The sequence below is a fragment of the Astatotilapia calliptera genome, chromosome 5 (genome assembly GCF_900246225.1).
Source record: "Astatotilapia calliptera chromosome 5, fAstCal1.2, whole genome shotgun sequence".
Classification (NCBI taxonomy): domain Eukaryota; kingdom Metazoa; phylum Chordata; class Actinopteri; order Cichliformes; family Cichlidae; genus Astatotilapia; species Astatotilapia calliptera.
The window spans coordinates 9,725,138-9,747,330 of NC_039306.1; the positions used below are offsets into that span (position 1 = coordinate 9,725,138).

Here is a 22,193-nt window from a genome sequence, read left to right on the forward strand (position 1 = left end):
CAATGAGGGATTAACTTGTTTTTGGCGAAAGCCTCAAGTATTTATTGGAAGATCTGTAGGAATTGGCAATACCTGATATTTTTGTATTTATTTATCTGTGAAGAAGACCTCTGTCATGTTCTGTTTGAAGAGTCTCTGTGATGTTACCGATTACTATACAAGCTTATCTAATTGAAAATTGAGATTTATGTGTTTACCAATAACCCCCACCCATGTTATCATTATATGAACTTGGGGAAGGAGGGAGAGACATGCAGATTCATGCAGTTGCCCAACTGTTGTGTACTGGAAAGAAAATCGAATTAGTACGACTGCATAGCTGGATACTTTTCTCTGTACAGCAAAAGGCTTCTCTGCTCACCAAGTCCTGGCTTGCAGCAATCTCCTCAGTTTAGGTAGACCTGGGGGTGTTTGATTTGTTTCTCTCCTCCTCCCTGCTCCTTTTCCTTGAACCAGTGCTAGAGTTCTTTGTCTTTCCCCCAGGAGGCGTGGCTTTGACAGGGCAGATTCAGAATACACAGACAAGCTGCAGCACTACACCAGTGGCCACAGTGAGTAAACCACCACTCCTCTCTGCTTGCGGTCACCATTGTTTCCTCCTCCTGCACCAGACACACCTGTCTCCATGACTACCACGTCACATAGTCATCTCCATGGCTATCACTCAGACCTCATGCTGCCACACACACCTGTCTCCATGGCTACCACCTTGCATGCTGGTGTCCTTGGCTACAGCCCTGCACAGCACCCCATTATTTGCTCGTCCCCCACTTTGTTATTTGGATCTGCTCACTCAGAGCTTGGATTTAACCACATCAAAACCAGTGTTCCAAGTGTGTGCGTGCGTGCGTGTCTGTGTGTGCGTGTCTGTGTGTACTGTGAAACACATTTCATAGTTAACTAAATCCATTGTGCCAGAAATAGGTCAGTCTTTACTCACGTTAAGGCCATTAGCATGCTAATGCACGTGAGTCATTTGTCATTGTTAAAAAATTCAAAAGACTCTGAATGAATGAAATTACTCAATGATTTTCTTCGTTTTCAGGCAGTGCAATATCATAGGGACAATAATGCAGAGATAAATCTGTGAAAAAGGACTGAGTAATTTCACCACTGCTTCATCTAAGATCTTAAAGCTAATCTGTCTCTGTCCTGCATGATTGGAGAAACAGAGATCTGTTTTGAGCTCAAGTTTATGACCTAATCTAAATTTGTTTATTTTATTTTGTAATTACCACTCTGCTTCATCTTTTTTGTGTAAAATCCTCTGTGTGAAGAATTCTAGTTTAGTTCAGTTTCACTGTGCTAGTGAAAGGCGTGGGTATTTCACAGCTATTAACATCAGAAGCCAGTGTGCCTTTGTGCATTCTGTCCTCACACCAGTCACAGTTCAGACTTCTGCCCTTGCTCTTGGTGGTCTTTGCCATCGCATGAAGGTGGTCTGTTAAACAGTGCTACAGCTTGGGAAGAGATTTTAGGGTTTAGTAAATGGGGTGGGGGGTTTCCTGGTAAGATCGTCTCCATCTGTTCGTCTCTGCACCGTGTTTCTTCAGCGTTGTGTGCCAGGTTTTGAGGCAGTCTGCTAGCTCGGCTAGCTCTGCAGTGGACCATTAGTTCAGTATCCATTCAAATAGCCTCTGGCTTGATGTGTAGGTATGAGCTTAATAATCGGATTTAAAACTTGGGACACTTAAGTCCCTGAATGCTTAAAAGCCACCTTAAGCCAATTTACCTGGCACTAGGGCTTAGGATAGCCAATTTATTTCTTGGAGTGGGGCTAAGCAATTCTGATATATGGTCCAGGTTTCTTTCCTGGGTGTTAATGGCACTATGACTCACAGGAGATTATACATATATATTTTAACCTGCCTTATCATAGGACTGGAGGTACCATGTCCTTGCTGCCTGAATAGCCATGCCCGATAGCCATGAGGCACTACTTATAACCTCTATTTGTAACTACACTACTGCTTCCATCTTTCAACCTTCATCGCTTGAATGTCACACCAGAAATCCCATAATTGTACAGGAGTGTGTGAATGCAAGGTGAATTGCTTGTTAATGTGCCTCACTGCATTTGGCTGTCAAGCCACAGCAGTGTAAGCATGACCACAGGAATCAAATATTATAGCTGTACTTTCCTTTTTTACAAGTGACTCCAGGAATGAAGATTTATATTGATCCGTTCACATATGAGGATCCCAATGAGGCTGTGAGGGAGTTTGCGAAGGAGATTGATATATCCTGTGTGAAGATTGAACAGGTCATTGGTGCAGGTAATGGAAAAATCTGACTGAAACGTGGCCAGAATACGACGCAATGTTTGCTGATTTCTAAATAGCAGTTGATGCAAACTTTAATTAAACAATTTTTTCTATGCAACCTCTTTGCAGGGGAGTTTGGGGAGGTGTGCAGTGGCAACCTAAAGCTTCCAGGTAAACGGGAGATGTTTGTGGCGATAAAAACACTGAAGTCTGGCTACACAGAGAAGCAACGGCGAGACTTCTTAAGCGAGGCCAGTATCATGGGCCAGTTTGACCATCCTAATGTGATTCATCTGGAAGGTGTGGTCACCAAGAGCAGTCCCGTTATGATCATCACTGAGTTCATGGAAAATGGATCTCTGGACACTTTCCTCAGAGTAAGTGACTACATGTTTGCATTATTTAGCCTGGGTCTCATCCGTGATAGATTTTTTTTTGTCTCAATATTGCGCCTGTGATTTAGTCTTCTTCTACAAATTTTAATTTATGTGGTCTACATAGTACTAAATGAGATAATTATTGCACTGATTTATGTTTGCTGCTAGTTGCATGGTTAGCCGTATATTAATAATGACAAACTGGCAGTGAGTCAGACTGACTTATGAAACTGAAAGCTCTTTATTGCAGCTGTTTTGCTAACAGTAACATTAACTTCACACACTGACAAGATGAACTGCTTCACTGCTTTGAATCTTAGAGGTCTCAATTCAGGGCTTTTCTTGTGACAAGCCTAAAAACTGATGTGATGGTATTAGCAGAATGAGTTTTTTGACAACAGTGTCTGTTACACTAGACAACTGCTGTTTCCTGCTAACTACCTGTCAAAAACTGACAAGAGGCAATCACCCCTACTATGACAAGAGCATATTATTATCAAGAAAACAAGGTTTTCATTTTTTTTTTTTTAATTTTAGTTGCTATGCCAAATCACGGAATTAATGCTAATTAGCTTCACTTCAGTAAATTTACCTCCAATGGTTGTTGAAGAAATGCACAGTTGTCAGTTTGAATTTTTTTAGCATCTCCTGATTATTAATGCACTGTTAATTACAGTTTGTGAAGTTCTTCTCAAAATGTAAAATTGCAGCTTTTGCATTTTGTAAGTAGGATGGTTTTCAGATTGCAGTGTTAATATGAAAACATGAATCATTCAGTCATATTAGTTTGCTGGTTATTTAGATGCATCACAACCAAGAATACTAAATGGTATTTGCACATAGACACGTGCACGCAAACGCACACTGACAGTTACACAAGTACTTCTCAAATAATTTGATGTCATTTATGCACTCGTTTAGTCTTAGTTCAAGGAAATATTATTCATAAAATCTCTCCAGTATAGTCAGTGAGTTACAGTGTTAAAATTGTTCTCATCAATCATGCATCTCACACACACTGAATGTGTGTTCACCCCAGCACTAACATTTTTTACTCCGAGTTTCTCTTCAAAGTGAAACCAATAATAAATATAGAAGCATTTTAAGGTAGACTGCAGCACTGTCTGTGTGCTTTTCTATTTTTCTTGTCTTTACTTGTGTTTACTCTTTCTACTTAATATGCTGCAATGTGTATGGATGCACATACATATCAGACTATGGATACAAAGACCCTCCCACCAACCACTCCTTGACAAGAAATAAGGATTGCTCCCAAGATTTTTAATTTTCATAATCTTAACCAGAGAAGGATATTAGAATGAGGCAGGCATGCTCTGCCATTTACAACCCCCATAAATAATTAAGATACTTTGCTAGAGTTAAAATGAGATGTCAGATGTTTAAAAATGATACTGGATATGAGATGAGATATCAGACAAACCTTTACCATCTGTCTTGGGATGTGAGTGAAATAAAAATGCATCTTAGACTAGTAGATTTGTATATTTTATATGGATTAATCTAGCCTTATTGCTTAATTTCCATTTTCTCAGTGAACACCAGAACCACTGCCTTTCTTCTTTGTTTCCCATGGTATTTTTGGTTAATTATTAACTACCAGAGAACAGTCTCTATCTCTTTAAATGATATCCTCCAGTTTAGCTTTCCTAGGCCATGACTTAAGAAACAAACATCCAAGCTCCTGTCAGTATACTGCTCAGACTGGTTTCAAAATCTTTCTTTGCATTCTGCCTCTGACCTCTGAGAGGGAAAGGATCGTCTCTTTTTGGAATTTGATCTTGTGGCTCATGGTGTTTGTGTATATTTAGATCTTTGCTAAACATATTTGACAGCACATTGTACTCAAAGCAACAGGGAACGCCTGCAACGCCTCATGGTGACAGTTTATGACAACAGTTGCTGACAGTGTCAAAGCCTCCGAACATGGTTTGTGTCTTCTCTGAGGTGATTGGTGGGCGGTTGTTTAAATGGTCACTGCAGTGAGCTGCCTGCAGGAGGACTGTCTCCCCTGCTGCCTTCTGCAGCAAACCTGCAGCAAGGTAGAGAAAGGAATAGATCGATCAAGGCTGGGGGTTGTGTCTGCAGCTCAATATGAGGTGAGAAAGTACAAAAAATGAAATTCTGTCTCTAATGTGAAACACCGCTTTCATATTAGTCACACTAGACCTTCATTCACAAATTCATGGGTATTACTTCCAGTTAGTCTGACCCCAAAGACTTTGGATGAATCTTTCCAATTAAAGTATATGCAAACATAGCTTTCAGATGAGGTGGCACTGTGTATTTGTGAGAAAAGTTTCATGAATAATGCATTCTGCTTAATTGCTGTGGTAGACAAGGAGGAGCAGCTTGACGTGAGGAGAAGCATCCACTCGGCTAATGAGCAGCAAAGTGTTTGAAAGAAAAATGGGCTAGAGGAATTTGGCTGTGCTCTGGGCCTTGTTTGCCTGCCCTTCCAATTCCACTTCTTAGCCTTTTTGTCTGTTCACACCCGGCTCTGAGCTCCCATGCACCATCCTGTGGAATCTTTTGTTTTCCAGGCAACGTGGTGGGTGGTGGGGAGAGTGCAGGTGTGCACAGTTGGAGTCACAGCTGCACCACTGCTCCAGACGCTCCCCACGTATGGGGTAAAGCCCTAACCAAACCAGGGCGGGGAACAGCTGTAGACTGCCAGCCAGACCTAGCTTAGTCCTGCCCGTCCGTGCTGAGCAGAGTTGGACAAACCCAAACATTGTCTTCCATGTGTTTTGTTAAAGGAAAGCCAATACGTTATAGTAACTTTCTACGCTGACATTATGGGCTCGGGTTTCAGGCAGATCTATACATGTTTTTTTTTCTATATATAATCTAACTATATTAAACTAAAGTGTGGATTTGTAGCACATTTTTAGCAGAGTGTGTGGAAGAGTTAAAAGAAAGAAAATGACATTATTAACATTTTCATCTCTGAAAAAAGAATGTTTAAATTGTATGCAACAAAATAAAAGCTCTAAGCATAAAAAAATGTGACATTACAACACCACTGCTCTTCATCACCAGTGGTGCTTGAAATGTCACATTTTATTTGGTGCATCAAATAGATAATGCCTATAGTGTATGAGCACAGCACCATGTCCCTTTTGGATGTATTTTTAGGTATAGTCTTTTTGAGTCTCAAGCTGGACACAACATTTTTTTTTAAGTTTAATAAAAAGTTTAAGGCAAGACAGTGAAAGTTGTTTTTTTTTTTTATATTAAACCATGACTGATGATCCCGAAAACACAATTTTTAAACTTGGTTGAGAATTAACAAATCTAAAGATGAATTTGCACTGATGGTCTAACTGTATGTACATATTGTCCTGCTGTGAACCAGAATTTCTCCTCTTTATGAACCCCTCCGTGCAATACGTGGTTGTAATTCAATACATCTCTTTTACAGCAAAACGATGGGCAGTTCACAGTGATCCAGCTTGTTGGTATGCTACGCGGCATCGCCTCGGGCATGAAATACCTTGCCGACATGAATTATGTGCACCGTGACCTTGCTGCCCGAAACATCCTGGTCAACAGCAACCTTGTGTGCAAGGTGTCAGACTTCGGCCTTTCACGCTTCCTCGAGGATGATACGTCGGATCCTACTTACACTAGCGCTTTGGTATGAAAGAATCAAGTCTTCCCTTCACCTAATGAGACACGAGACACACAAGCAGTCAATTAAACTGTGTCTTCTAAATGATTTACATGATTTTGCAAATGACCACGTGGCTTCCATTCGTCTGCTGCTGGCAGAAAGTTTTATAGGTTATTTTAAGGGTTAAGTCAAGCTCTGGCGTGCATACTACAGTGCAATCCCAGACTGCTTTCCCTATCAAGACAAATATCACCCCTTCACCTGTTCTTTACTTCCTCTCTCTCCAGTATTTCATGTACCACACTTTCCTCCCAGGGGTTTTGTTATATCCATCTCCCAGTTTGGATTACCATCAGCATTGTTGCCATGAACAGTGTCTCTCTCCGGAGCCAGGACACTGTGACGGTCAGGTTTCGGTCTTGCGTCTTTTGCTGAGGTTGTGCCCTTTGTGTTCACAGGGAGGGAAGATCCCTATCCGATGGACTGCACCCGAAGCTATCCAGTACAGAAAGTTCACCTCTGCTAGTGATGTGTGGAGCTATGGGATTGTCATGTGGGAAGTCATGTCCTACGGAGAGAGGCCTTACTGGGACATGACTAATCAAGATGTATGTATTTAATTTTTGCTGAAATAATTTTTAAATTGGCTGTTCTTAATTCTTTAGACAAAGTTCCCCTTGAAACATTTTAAATGAGGCCTTACTACGGGTACATTTTGGGTGTCTGAGTTTCATTACAGCCTCAAATTCCTTAGAGAGGCATTTTGCCATCGTATCTGCTTTCCCTTAGCTAAACAGCAGCTTTCACACATGGGCTTTATATGAAAATTTCCCCGCACTCGCCACAGAGACATAATCAGATCATTTGAAATGCACAGCCCTGCTCAGTGGACAATTTCTGCTCTTGACTGGAGCCTCCATTTTCTATCTCCCTCTGGGTAGTGGATGGGAGAGCAAATTATGGGGAGAGAGATAATGAAAATAGTTTCAAATTGAAAGTGAGAACACTAATGTGCTAAGAGGGACTGAGGACCTCAACAGTTATCTTATTAGCAGCTCCAGATAGTGTTTCTGCTCCATCGGGGTCCTCGTTTGGAGGTCTCATGAATGAGATTAATCTGGGTCTGAATGGAGCTTCTTTAATGGTCCTGATAATGAGCAGGGGATTGGGCATCCTTGTCACAAGTGTCCTCTGAGTTGTTTCACTCTGTTAGCCGTGCACCACCTCTGTGTTCTCCCTCGACCAACAACATCCATGGCACACGTCAGACACATATTTAAGGTGGCTTAATGGGGAGAAAGCATTAAATACATTTTAAAGGCCGGAGATTAAGTCACTGTTGGCAGAGTGTAAGGGGAAATGTGAAGTTGTTGGAATAAGGTTTATGTTCCTACTGACCTAACTAGAGTTTCACACCTCTTCAAAATCGGAATTAACATAGTGAGTTCTGTACAAAAATATTCCACATATATTATATATATATGGAATAACTGTAATTAAAAGTAATTTAAATATTTCAGCCATTACTTTGCACACTAATGCACAAAGTAATGGCTGTAGCAGTTCACTGCTTAACGGATGTTTTCATTTAATCAGAAATGAAAGCATCAGCGCCGGGATTTAGTTGTGTTAGATGTGGCTGTGATGAATTTTTACTGTGGATGGAGCATTACTCTATAAAGCTAAGATAATAATAATTAATAACTGTATTTGTAAGGGAAATATTGAGAATTCTTTTTTTAGGCGTGGGATACTACATCGTTAAAAAATTAAATTGATTTAATTTCCCAATAAAAAGCAGCTGCTTCTTATAACTTTTCAAAGTTTTATGAGCCATTATTTTGGCACTCTGAACAAAGATACTTTTCTTTTTCTCTAAGTCTTAGAAATATCACTAAATACATGTAAAGTTTACCAAAAAATAAAAATGTAAATCTTTTTTGTTTTTCCTTTTCCTACCTTACATGATTTTATTTTCAAAAGCACTGCTGCAATTAACAATCTAATAACGTAATGTATCATAATATATTGTCAGATAAACATCCATACTTTCAAATGTAGCCCATGTAATTCAGTATTTTAAACTATCATATTGTTATTTATAATTAAGGAAAGATGTCTTCACATCTTCCAGAATTGGCTCTTAAATCTCTTCTCCCTAAAAATCAGTTTCCTCCTTGTAGAGCCTCATAGCGGCCCTTAGAAATCTTTGTCTCCCCCTGCAGGTCATCAATGCCATTGAGCAGGACTACCGGCTTCCCCCGCCCATGGACTGTCCCAGTGCCCTTCACCAGCTCATGTTGGACTGCTGGCAGAAGGACCGCAACAACCGGCCCAAGTTCAGCCAGATTGTTAACAACCTTGACAAGATGATCCGTAATCCTAACACACTGAAGGCGATGACCCCTTTATCTTCAGGGTGAGTGAAAAACAGATTTTGTCAATGATAGAATATAAGCATCAGAGTCTTTCTCCATAAAAAGACTCTGTCTCTCTAAATTCGTCCTCTTGCTACAGTGTCATCCACAGCACCGTCAACTTTTGTCTCTTGTTTCCCATGGCGCCGAGCGGTTATGTAAATTAAAGCCTTGGTTTGATAGATCAGATCCTTCCCACGAATGCTTCAGGCAAATCCTCGATTGAAGCACTTTCAAAATTTTCAAAACATTTGAAGCGTTTCTGCTCTGGGTGTTAGTTTCCTTTGAGAGCCAGGGTTTACTGATTTCCATTATCCCCGTCTGTAGTTTAGTTTGTGGTGAACTGCAGGACCAAGGGCCAAATTTTCCACATAGACTGAGTGAATATATTGGCTCCCTGAAGCCTATCACTTCATTTGGAAAATACCCTTTATGAGGAATCACTTTGGAAAATATTGGTTCATGGATAAGGCTGGTGGGATTTTTGGAAGTTCCGTCTCAAATTTTGAAAATGTAATAATTCATCTTTGAATCATACCCAGGTGGTCTAGACTGGCTTTGATGTTCAAGCTGCCATTTTGTATTATCGTTGTTCTTAACGGGCCCTGCTTGTGTCCCCTTCAGTGTTCATCTCCCTCTCCTGGACCGCAGCATCCCAGACTTCTCCAGCTTCAGCACTGTGGATGAGTGGCTGGATGCCATCAAGATGGGCCAGTATAAAGACAGCTTTGCCAATGCGGACTTCACTACATTTGATGTGGTGTCTCAGATGACCATGGAGTAAGTGCTGATGATTGCTGGTATTCTGGATACGATAAGGAAAAAGGGGGAAAAAAAGATCACAAGAAGTGGGTTTGCTGAGTCTCATATATACCTAAAACTTGAACGAGCACCAGACTCTGCCTCTGGCCTGTTCGAAAAGACGCAAGCACTGCATGCAATTAGCAGATTGTAATAATGCAGTTGCAAGGCTGAACCATCGGCACAATAGCTCAGAGCTATAAAATCAGCCTTTATTCTCTGCCATGTGTTCAGCAGGCCTCTCTTTGACCTCACTTTAAAGATTAAGAGGAAACATCAGAATGTGGGGTCGGTTTCATGAAATACTAGGAGAACAATTACCCCAAACATATAAAATAGAATCTTGTTAAGAGTGCCACATGTAGAGAAATTGATTTAAAAAAAAATGCTGTCAGTGTATAACAGTATCACATGCCTGACATTGTTTCACAGAAATGTTGAGCTTCAGTTCTTTTGAAGAAAACAGATGGTAATGGGTAATTCAACAACTTTGATTACTGCTGAGACTTAGCAGTAGAAGAAAGAAAACTAATTATTTTATGGATAAGAAACACATTATAAGCAAGCGATATTTGGGGCCGAAGCCTTGAGACAATGTGGGACTGGATATTTCAGCGGGAACTCATGATCTTTGTAACGGATGTTCTCTATGGTAGACTTTAGTGAAAAACATGTTGCGATTTTGGCATTGTATACATTCGATTTAGTGGTGAGAGACAGCCAGAAGACTTCCTTTACAAAAAAACAACTGACGTTCAAGCTTTATTTTTGTTTTATTTCTAACCTCAGTGCATGGACACACAACTGTGTCTTGTCAAAACCATTCATGCTTTCGTTCGATTACTGTCAAACCGTTTTTCATACATGTGTTTTTTTCAGTTGTAATGCTTGTGTCATGTCTTATGCTGTCATATTATACTGTGATATGTGGCGATATGTTGCTACCAATTTCTGACTTTTTTGGCAAATGCCCGTTTGTCTTTTACATGCATATTGTGGGTGGATGGAAAGATTGAAAGATAGATGGAATAATAGGTCGTGAAAGACTGTTTTATAGCCTGTGGTAACATCAGCCTAACATCTGCTTCTGTCTGTACTTCCAGTGACATCCTGAGGGTTGGTGTGACGTTAGCAGGCCATCAAAAGAAGATCTTGAATAGTGTCCAGATGATGCGGGCACAGATGAACCAGATCCAGTCGGTGGAGGTTTGACCCTCCCAAGTGGAGCAGAGGGAAAAATAAGGCGGTTGGGATGCAGGGCTCTGGGTGCAGAGGATGGAGTTGATGTTTTTTTTTCTTTTCTTTTTTTTCCCATGTGACAATGTGTCTGGTCTTCCCACCAGACTGCCATTCATCTCCCATTCCCTTTTCCACTTCCCTCCGTGCTCCTCCTATCCCCTTACCCTGACTCTCCCTCCATCCTTGGGATCAGCTGTGGAGAGTTAGGAATACAAAAGTCCTTGTGAAGAAGCATCAGACCGCCCACAGCCAAACCACCTTTAGAGCCAGAAACATGGGAGGTTAGACGTGACCAGCAACGCATTTTTTTCAATCTTCCACCTTTTTTCATTGATGTTGTTTTATTTTATTTTATTTTATTTTTTGGTTTGCTTGTTCTGATAATTTTTTAAAGAATTTTTTAAAGAAAAAAAAAAAGAAGAAAAACTGAAAAAGGAAAGGAGTTTATCTAAATTTATAGATGATATAAGGTTGAACACTAGATGAACTGAGTAGGAAAGCTACCCTTTAAAAGGGCAACAAAAAAGAACACAAGGAAGAGTTGAGGAGACTGCTCTCGACAAGGCCTGGATTTTGTTTTTTTGTTTTTGTTTTTAATTTTGGACATTGTTCAAAAACACAGAAATTCTCTGTGGTTTTCAGAAAGGCAAGGTGTGGAGGAGACTAGGTGATCCGATGTGTACACCCAACTGTTTCCCCGGGAAAGATGATATAAAAGAGTGAACTAGACAACTTTTGCCACAGACAATGTCAAAACCACTTTCAATCAGACTGATAAACAGTGAAATCAACACTGAAGAAAAAGGAAAAAAAAAAATCTCATTGCAAGTAATTTTCTATATTGTGTGATATTTTGTGATGAAGACTCCCTCTCACCATGCTTCCTCTCACTAAAGAAAATTTAAGTGTTTTTTTTTCCTCACAGCCTGCCAAATAGAAGTATTTTGCACCCCAATCATGATCCTGTACTGTACATATCAAATGCACATGACCTGCCATAAAACGATGACTCAGAGATAGCTATTGTAATTAAACAGTTCAGGAGCAGAAGAACTGATTGCAAAGGCGGTGGGCTTGAGTTTATTTTCTTGATTTTTTTTTTTTTAAAGCAAACTGAATACCTGTGTAGTCATACAAAAAGAGACAGGTTATACATTAGAATCCACGTGCATTAAGTCTCTGTTAAAGCTTCCTCACTCATGTTCATCTCCGGTGCTGTGTGTCCGCATGTGCACATGCATAACACATGCACAAAGAAGCAGTCGCTCCCGAAACGTCGGGACTTGTTTGATAGCATGCTGAGTGAGTGGTTAATTTCACAGTGCTTTGATTTGCTGCAATTACTAGAACTCTGTTTGGTAAGAGCTTAGATTTGACACACTTTACAGAGTGTAATGCGTCTGCATTATATTCGGTCTTCTTCTACCAGTTTTCCTTTTCTAAACAAATTCGTACATTTTTCTTCCTCGCGCACACAATCCGAATCGTGAATGGACTTTTCAGCGAGATGTTGACTGAATGGAAAAACATGCAATGCGTTGTATTAATTTCTCTATTGGTATCAATGAACTGCTATTATTACTTTAAGATTTTTTTTCTGCACTGAGTCTACTGTGTGACTCCAACAAAACACTCTGGATCTTCCATAAATGCTTTGAAATTATTTTTGAATCATGTTGGTGCACAAAACCATGTAGATAAATGGCAATTTCATGTAACAGGCCTTGGCTTTATTTAATAGACAGTATATGCATTTATTTTATGGTTTCCTGTGAAAGGTACTGTCTAATGAGTTCAGAGCACTCAGTCATTGTTTGTGTTGTGGTCAGTAACCCGTTGGAAGGGTTATGGGGGGAAAGATGGAGTGTATAGCAATGCAGTCATTCTCCAGCGATGGTGAATGTTGAATCAGACAGGGGTTTATGTACACAGCCACTAAATGTTATCAGCAGTGGAGAGCTCCCACTGAGCTGCGCTCTGAGACCTGACAGCCAGACATGGATGTCCAGCTGTGAGCCATCGGTCAGATGTGTCTGGTCACAGCGGGGCAGCCGCACCCTGATCACTGCTGCTCTGTCCAGGCACTGATTCCTTCCCCGTCCTCTTGATCACAGACATGCCTGTGGGCCACCTGTCTGCCGCTTCCACTGATCTCCACACAGTCGGCTTCCAACAGTTGTCCGGTTTCATCTCGGCGATTTTAAAAGAATCTACAGCAGCAGGCGAACTGCCACTCATGAGTGGGGCAGTTGTGTCATGTCTTGTCCTAATGCTGCATGCCACTGAGTATGAGAGAAAGATTCCTCGGGACCGGACAATGCTTCCATGTTTGCTTGCACCAAATCCTCAGATGTAGACAGGAGTTCCCAAGACAGCTTTAGCACCAAAGCCCCTCTTAAAGAAAGTGAGAAACCTCAGTTACTGCTCCACTGTTGTTCTACCTTTCATTATCCCTGCCTGTCCAGAGAATTTAAGGCCAACAGTGGATGGTGGGATTTTCATTCTTTTTCTGCCCTACGCTCTGCTTGGTTATTTTCATCTGCGGTACAACACATCGAACAAATATTTCCCTGGAAGCTTTTCATAACATATGAAACTGAAGGAGGAGACTCATGAGCTGTTAAGTCATAGCTGAGAAGTGAGTGAGAAGTGATGCTGTGACCTAAATGCCACTGATGCCAACATGTAGTCTTCTTTTTTTTTTTCCTGAGTTTTGATTATCTTCCCTTTCCATTTCCCAATACTTAACAGCTCATCAGTTTTATTTAGTTGAGGCTGTACGCTCTCATGGTACAGCAAATATGCTGTCGTCAGGAAAAACACTTAAGAAATTAGAGTCGAGTATACACAAGGCTGGTGAGGTTTCGCTCCAGCCCCATTAAAGCTCATTCAGATGCTTGTCCTTGGATGCTGCCAAGACTGTGAGTTATTAATCAAGCAATTATCCTTGACATTAGCTTCAAGGAAGTACCTAAAACAGGGTGGGCGGACATGCCGCAGTGGTGGAATAGTGCTGAAATTATTCAAATTTCTTTTGGTCCATACTGTCTGTACTTCTTGCAGCTTAGAGAATTCTTTTTCTGAAAGTTTGGTTTTATTTTATTTTTCATTTCATATATTGGAGTTTAAATCTTTTGTTTGAATTTGGAGTGTTTGGAAATGCAGCATGAAGTGTCTGCTCTATGTATCTTATGATTCTCGTGGCACAAAAAAAATATTGTTGCAGATCAGAGCAGTGACCAGCGAGCTCGTATGTTCAACTTCTAGGCTATTGAAAAATGTATAGAAAATGAATTAGTGATTCAGCTAGTGCAGTTTTTATGACAGGCATGTTTCTAAAAGAATTTTCACTCAATGTGATTATTCTTTTATTGCCTCTGAAATCAGACTGAATATTTCATTTAAATGAAATTACTTTTCCATTTTTGTAAATGGTTTTCACAGTTCAGAAGTGCAGTAGTATATATCACAATATTCAATCACTTGGAAATTTGATGACTTGTAAATACAGAAGGGTCTTTGTGCTCTTTATTTTATTCACTTACTTATTTTTTCTTTCAGAGCAGTTGCTTTTTACCATTCACCTCCCCCCCAAAAAACAGCATGTATGAGTACCTCAACAGGTGTAGTCTTACCGCAGCAAAAATACGGCATCTACACATGCAGGCTCCAGTTTCCCTTGTTTTCCTCTGGGTAGTAAAGTAGATGCAGTGTGGTGGTGATGCCAGTGATGGTTTCACGCATTTTGTCTTTGCATTTTTCAGAGAAACATCTTGTACTTTCTCCTTTTACATCTGTGAAGAAAAGTAAAACCACTCAGCTCTGTCCTCACCGTGTGCCAATTTTTTGAAGGACGAAGAAAAACCGTTAAGCCTCAGTGTTACAGTTACGTGACCGTGTGCATAAACACGAGCTGTGCCAGCAACTGGGCTGCATATGGACGCCACCTTACTACAGTTTGGTCAGACCTTGAAGTCTAGCTCCTGTTGTGGCAGAAAATGGCTCCTCTTTAATGGCTGCAGACTGAAGTACCAGAGCGCCCTCTACTGCCGTGGTGGTCAATTGTATCTCATTGGGGTGACATTTTCAGGTCCAAGTAGTTTGCGAATGCTGCAGCAGCCAGATTACCAGTGTTTAGGACATTTCAGAAAGCTTCTGCTGATGGACAAATGCTGGCTGCTGCTCAGAGCAGGCCTGAGTCTTTCGCTCAGTTCAACAAGCTTTTCTTCCAGTATGGCATCCTGTCACTTGTGTTGCCTTCTGTTTCTCTCACCCTACCCCAGTCTCTCACTCCACCACTACCACTCTGGCTGTTGGTTAGTGCAGTCAGGGTATCTCTGTGTGCTCCTCTGGTCTGTTAAAGCCTATATTATAGACCAGTGCTGGTTCAGACCACTGTGACTGATGTGGGAGATCCTGTATTTCTGTATAAATGTATATTGACTGTAACCCTGTGAATGATGTAACAATTTCATTATTTGTAATATTGTCATTGGTTTATTTTCTAAAAATGGAAAGCCCAACTTGACTCTCCTCAATAAAAAAAAAAAACACAAAGAAAAAAAAACATCTGTAATAAAAAGAAAATGTCGATAAGGTTTTTTTTTTCATTATTTATTGATTTTAAATATCATCATCATCAGCATTTTTAATGTCTGTTTTACAGTGTTTATCTAAAAATATGTGGTGTCACAAACATGAGTGGATGCTGGCTGTGGCACTGCCAGACAGATAATTACTGGTTAAGTCATTTTTTTAAGGATATTTTTTAAGTTTACATGTAATAAAAATGTGTCTCTGTGGCAATAGTCTAGTCAGCTGGCATTTAATTTAATCAAGTAAAAAGCAGCTACAAATAAATGCTGTAAGTAAATATATATATTTATTTTTATATATATATTATACTTTTTATATTTATATTTTACTTTACTATTATTTCTTTTGCAATTTAAAAGAATGTCAAATCACTCAAAACCTAGTCACTTGAAATGCCGAGGATTACTTTTTCCTAGCATTAGATACAATTCTTATTAAAATTAAATAATCTAGAAAAGCAAAATGTGGTATTTTAGGTTAACATTATGTTTGATACTTATTTGCCTTTCAAAAATTGCCCAATAACATAAATTATTAGAGTAAATGTAAAAAATAAAATAAAAAATAAAAAACAATTTGAAAGCTAAGCCGGGTGACACTTTTGAAAACACCTAAGGCATACTGCCACAAGGAAGCTAGTGCACTGAGGGGGAAAAACAGCCGAAAAGAGCAGGTAAGAAAACTTCAGCTTTCATTTGTTTTTACCCCGATGATATATATATTTTTTAAAGTCATGGCTGACAAACCCAAAGCAAAACCTTAGTAATACATGAGACATTTAGTCATAATGAAAAGGAAAAGCTCAATTAAGCTGTTGCTATGGCTAGCTTGCTTACATTCAACAGCTAACATGGGGTTTGTTTGTGTTCTACATCGTTTTTTAAGTGTACTGCATGGTGGCCCCATCTACCCATGACAGAGCAGGCATGTAGATGGGTGAAAGATTAAAGAAAAAGCTAACAGAAGTTTCTTAGTAAGGGATTGGGCCACAGCATGCTGTCAGGAAATCTTTGTTAAGCCATTGTATTTACAACTTCCTGGAACTTCTAGTGGAGATGCCATTAATCCATTCACACTGCATTATCAGATGAAACAGAAATCTTTAGCATATGATTCACATAATGTTCACAGATCATTCAGGGAATTGGCAATCTGGAAGAGACCACTCTCATCAGGATAAGAGTTTCATCAGAGTACAACAGAGCCCCAGGATGCCCTCACTGTAGGTGTAAAGGATCTTTTTCTCACTCTCTCTTTTTTTTGCTTTAATATTCCACCTGTTAGTGTTTTTAATTCCTTTGAAATACAAGGTTCAAATCATCATAAGCTTCATTTTCCCCTTGTGCATGCAATATTTGGATTTGTGGCAATATTTTTTGCTGGGTTACGCAGCCTAAAAGGACAAAAAAACTGATTCATAAAAAATCATTTATTTGGTTTGGTCTGCTTAGTTGTTGCTTTCTGTTTTTGCTCAATAGAGTGCTGTTTTTATGTTGAGAATTCTAACATTTAAAATGCCTGACTGGGTGTTTTATGAAAAAAGAAAACTGTAAGAGAAGGGTTATTTAACCTTCAGTGGTACAAGTCCTACTCTGATGGTATTTATTGGAGCTCACAATGAGCTATCCTAAAAAGAAAGGGGGGAAAAAAGTCCCGCAGGAAATAATTCAAATTCCTACAGTTTAAAAATTAAATCTTCTGTAGTAACTTCACCAATGCTAAAAGCATGGCTAAAGATTTAGTAAATGCTTTCATGTTCAGAAATGTCGCATTGCATACACATCAAAATGGACTTAGTCTCAAAAGCACCTGCAAATCCAGAGATGATTATTTTAGGTCAAATTAAACATTTAAGTTAGCATCACTTCTCTCAGTGTATGCCCGGAGCCTTCCTACTGCACATTGTTCTGTGGTTTTGTGTCAGAAGTGATTTGACCAACAGCGCTGCCATCTCTCCACAGCTCCGTTTCTTGACTGTAGGTCAGGCTCCTTTCACCTTGCTCAGAGAATTTTGAAACCTCATTAGCAGCCGACGCGTGAAAGGCTGGAGACCTCGACCTGACCCGCTGGAGAATGGCGTGTGTGTTAAACGGTTTACCCCATGAGGAGTAGGGGAGAGGTTCAGGAGTTCAGTGGAGGGGGGTACACCCAACCCTTTTCAACTGCTACCCTTGACCACCCATAATTTCTTCCACTTGGTTATACCTTGATGACTCTGGGCCCAGCACAGTCCAGCATTGGAACAAATTGATAGATTTTTTTTTCTCTGAGCGGGGAAGAACATACAGTACACTTGCAAAAGTGGGTGCAAAGAAGATTATAGGTTTTTACGTGAGTGACGGTAGCATTTTTATATTGGAAAATTCATTTAATTTAGGAATATTTCAGGTACTTAAGCAATGTTGTTTTTTTGTTGTAGACTGAATTATGGTTGAATAGGGATAAGGGGGATTTGTAGCGGTGCCTACGGTCTTGTCCTTTGCATAATTCATTGCTACGACACCGTCCAGAGCCCTCCTTTGCACCTGGTGTACCAATTACAGAAAAGAGTTGCGAACCAGCCATGTTCATGTTGTTCTTCTTTTCTTTCATGAAAATAAGTCAGTTGTTGGGCTGTACTAGCGGCTTATTGCCTTTGCAGTAGTGTAAAAAAAAATGAACCTATATCCAGAAGGCAGGCATGCAGAAGAAAAATTGACCATGTAATAGTCGATTCAAATGTAGAAAAATCTGCAAAAACAGAATCCAGAATGCTAGCTCAAATAGTCAAAACAAAACACCTTTCCAAGAAACAAAGGTAGGCACAACAAGCACACACAGGAAAACAGACGGACTAAAAAGCACCAGGTGTTTATCTAGAGGGGGGATGTGGATGCCTCATTAAAAAGAATCTGAAAATCCCACCCAGTTATTATATTATATTTTTCCACCCTATCTCTTCTAATCAGATTTTCATTTTTTCCAAGCAGTGGAATTTTAGGGTGGCCTTCTCAGTATGTGTTATTTTTAAATTTAAAATTTTACAATTATTAAACTTATTTTTAGATTATCAATATTTGCAGGCATCAACAACTGGAAAAAATAACTTGTGAGCATGAAACTATATTCTACAATAGTTAGTGGTCTCATAATGTCAATGTTTTACTTCAGTTATGTGTACTAAAACAAAATGGACAATTACACTTACAATTGCAATATTTTTTGGCAATTATCAGTTATATTCATTTATAATTTTGCCTGTTAGCATAACTATGCTGACACATACAGAAATGATAATCATACAGTTGTTTACAATATTATTGATTTATTCACACAGTGTCAATATTTATTAGAAGTTAGTGTTAGCAAGAGGTATTATTAAATTATTATTTTCACAGTGTAAGTGGTTACATACACACATTTTTTTATTCTTACCTAAACAATTCTGAATTAAGATTTCAGACCAACAGTTTTCACGTGTACAAATGTTGAATATGTGTTTGTTAAATCTGATCATGGTGTTTGTAGAATGGTTTAAAAGCCTAAATAGAATGAAACTAACGTGAAACAATATATTTAGCTTCATGTAAACATAGCTAAGGAACAGATCTGTTTGTGTTGATTTTTTACATTTTTGTTCACATATTTTCTGCCATTTGAGCATTCGAGCATGCCTTTTATTCATATTTTAAAATTGTAATTATCCATTGATCCATTTTTGTGCAATTATAGCTATTTCTTTTCTTTTCTTTAAATTTAATACAGCATTTTAAAATGTATCCAGTGGCACTGTAGTGGGATTGGGAAGAATTTTAAGCTTTTTTCCACTCATCCGCATATGAAGGACTACATAATCCTTACAAGTCAATCAACATCACACTGAGCTGGAATCACCTTTTCGAAATACTTATGCAACATCATCAAAGTTCTGTTTGAAATTAAATAGCAGTAAGTTATGGTGAACCAGTTAGTCAGTTAAAATCAGTTCAAAAGGTTCACATACAAAAAAAAAAATTCTGCTGAACATCTGGACGAAAGCCTGAGCCAAATAAACCAGAAAGAGTAACTTTATAACTTTGATTGGGTTTTCACTTTATATGAAAACATCTAGCCACCAGCTGGGAAAGTTCTAAATAAGGATCTTGGTCCAGATGTCAAAAGAAACAAAGAAAGTAACTAAAGATCCATGAGAGATTACGAAGAAGTAGGCATAGCGTAAAAACATTAAATACATTAAAAACTGGCACATGCATAGCCTGAAGCAGGTATGTTTTCAGGATTTTCTGAAAATTCATGCGAGCTGCTGTCCAGTATTTTCACATTGCAGAAAATGTCCCTTTTAGGCTGACGGATTTGGAAGCAGGAAATCACTGCAGATTTTCCATAAAGTTGGCTGCAAGATGAAAATCTGTATGTGGCCACCAAGGACATTAAGGCCAGTGTGAGTGAGGGAGGAAGAGTTCACCCGTTCATATTGTGTCGAAAGACCTCCAAATGGGTCAGAACTGTCACAAGCCATTTCCATCATGTCCTGCTCCAGAAACATGATGGAAAGTGGAATTAGAATGAAATAAGACATAGTGATTCCTCCGGGCACACGAGGAATGGATCTGCTTACCATACAACTGCCCTTAATTGGCAAGAAGCTCAAAAGTTTGACCCCAGGAGCCAGGTTTTAAGAGAGTTACGAGACAGTGGCTAATGCGGCACAGACTGCTTAGACCCTTTGTCTGGATTGATGAATTAATGTGTCCAAGAAATCTGGACATCTGGGCTTGAGCTTTGGCAAATTACATCCAGCTCTAACTGGACTCTGCTTAATACGGCCCAGCAGGTACAGTAAAAAAGACTCAGGGGTTAATGTGAACCTTGCAAGGACCTTGGTTATAAATAAAAACCACATTTGATCCATGTTGCACACTGCTATGGCTTGGCACTTTAAGCAACATTTAAACAGAAGCCGTTTCCCAAGGACAAGCAACAGCTTTGTTATCAGTATTAACGGTATGAAGCTGGCAAGGCATATAATCAAAAACTAGGGAAATGTGCCGGGTTTGCCATCTTGCACTGCAAGTGAAGCAAAATCTGACTGCAAATACACTGATTATATGTACTTAATAATATATCCAATTGTAAAAAGACAATTAGTTGCCACAGTTAAATCATGCAGTGACATTTGCGTAGCTGCAGAGTGCCAACATCAAAGTGTAAATTCACTGCAACACAGAGAGACACGTGAACTCCGGGTGACTGCTGAACCGCTTTTCTTTTTAATTCCCTTCCACTTGAGTTACACAACCCACAGATGCCACATCGTGTCGGGCAGAACCAAAGGGAATATCTTTCCCTCTTGCAGAAATGCTCACTGAGTTTTAGGCTGAGCTTCATGTCTGCCTCCAGCATGCAAAGGGAGCAAAGCATGAGGGCATGACTCAGAGGAGCTTAGAATGTCTGACCTACATGGCAATATAAATCATATATTCCACTACGTTCCTTATATATTGTTGCACTGGTTCTCATTTTATATGATGTTTTTATTATAATGAGATAGCATGAAGTCAAAGACTTTCCCCCCCAAACAGTGTACCTCAGTTTACTGTTAATAAATTAATAGTTTACTTAATATTGGTCCTGTTGAATAATATGGAAATAATATGGAAATTGTTGTGCTCTGGAAAGCTATAAAAAATAAAAGATCCTGAGCTCCATCTAGTGATAGAGATAAAGAGTTACATTATATCGCTTCTGCTTTAAAGCTCTCAGTATTTAGTTTAGCATGGCTGCCATAGTTCTTTTTTTTTGCTTCTTTGTTTGTTTTTTAGCTAAACAATGTGAAGTCCAGTTAAAAGTCCCAGATACTTCTAACATCAAGACAGAAGTATTTGCTCATTTGTATGCCTGAATGTATTAACAGCTTTTTCATACAGCACATTTCACACAAAAAGCAATCAAATGTGAATCACAAAGGAAAAAACATCACATAAACGGCAAGAAACAGAAGCATAGATCAACAAAGTGCAATTGTTCATTACCATTTGCTGTGAAGACTGGAGAGTCGACAGGTTTTCATACCATCCAATCACCACCAGAGCTGATTTCAGTGATTATGCATTCCTCTGTGGCTGAATAAATGTTAGTAAAATCAGCTGCTGGAAAGAAGAACTGCAGGTACCCAGGGCTTTGACGTTGGTGGGAGTAATGCTTGAGGGGATGAAGAAATGTAATCAACAAAAAGGCTCAGGCACAGGTTTCATTTAATCAGCTTTACTGACAAAAATGTGACGCTATAGTCAGCAATTTGATTTTAGTCAGTCTCTAAAGAGATGAAGCTAGATTTTTGTTTCGAAACATTTAGATGATATTACATCAAATGCTCCATGTGAACATGAGACGAAAGGGTTAGACTAGTCCAGTATTTGGAGTGCGCACGCACAAATAGTCATGTTAAGGTTAGGAATTGAAGCATCCAAAATAAATGTTATATTGCATTTCAGAACCAAAAATTGTCATTTAGAAAAATATGCAGCAGTAGCACATTCATGCAGTCATAAATTCATAGAATAATCTTTTATACTTATATATTCACATCAAGAGCCACAGTAGTAAAGTATTCTTTAAGATCTTTGCAGAAATAATTAAAGCTCAGTCCTTTAGACTTATCCAAACAAACAGTAACATTTGAAATTAAAATCATGTGTAGTTATTGTGCCAATTTTACAGATTTACAGTCCATCCGGTTTAAATTAAAATGGGTTATTTATGTGTTTCGTCATGGACAAAGCATTTCTTGACCCCTCCTCTCCGTTGTTGTTCAGTGAGCCCTCTAGTGTTAGAATAAGTCAACATATTTTGACTTGCCCTTAGTTACAAGGACCCACTCACGTGT

The 22,193-nt window shown here is 39.2% G+C and overlaps 1 protein-coding gene across 3 annotated transcripts in view; it reads left to right on the forward strand.

The window, feature by feature from the left end:
- The window catches only part of ephb2b (eph receptor B2b), a 121,522-nt gene extending 110,444 nt beyond the window's left edge, over positions 1 to 11,078 (forward strand). The window contains exons 9-16 of one of the 3 annotated variants that reach the window (XM_026167135.1): positions 484 to 551; positions 2,154 to 2,276; positions 2,394 to 2,641; positions 6,084 to 6,299; positions 6,734 to 6,883; positions 8,501 to 8,694; positions 9,317 to 9,472; positions 10,597 to 11,078. In XM_026167135.1, coding sequence (XP_026022920.1) covers positions 484 to 551; positions 2,154 to 2,276; positions 2,394 to 2,641; positions 6,084 to 6,299; positions 6,734 to 6,883; positions 8,501 to 8,694; positions 9,317 to 9,472; positions 10,597 to 10,705 — 1,264 coding nt within the window. In that variant the 3' untranslated portion in view covers positions 10,706 to 11,078. The remainder of the gene's footprint in view (positions 1 to 483; positions 552 to 2,153; positions 2,277 to 2,393; positions 2,642 to 6,083; positions 6,300 to 6,733; positions 6,884 to 8,500; positions 8,695 to 9,316; positions 9,473 to 10,596) is intronic. The other 2 variants (XM_026167138.1, XM_026167137.1) reach the window with 2 other exon arrangements.
- Positions 11,079 to 22,193: the final 11,115 nt, after the last annotated feature.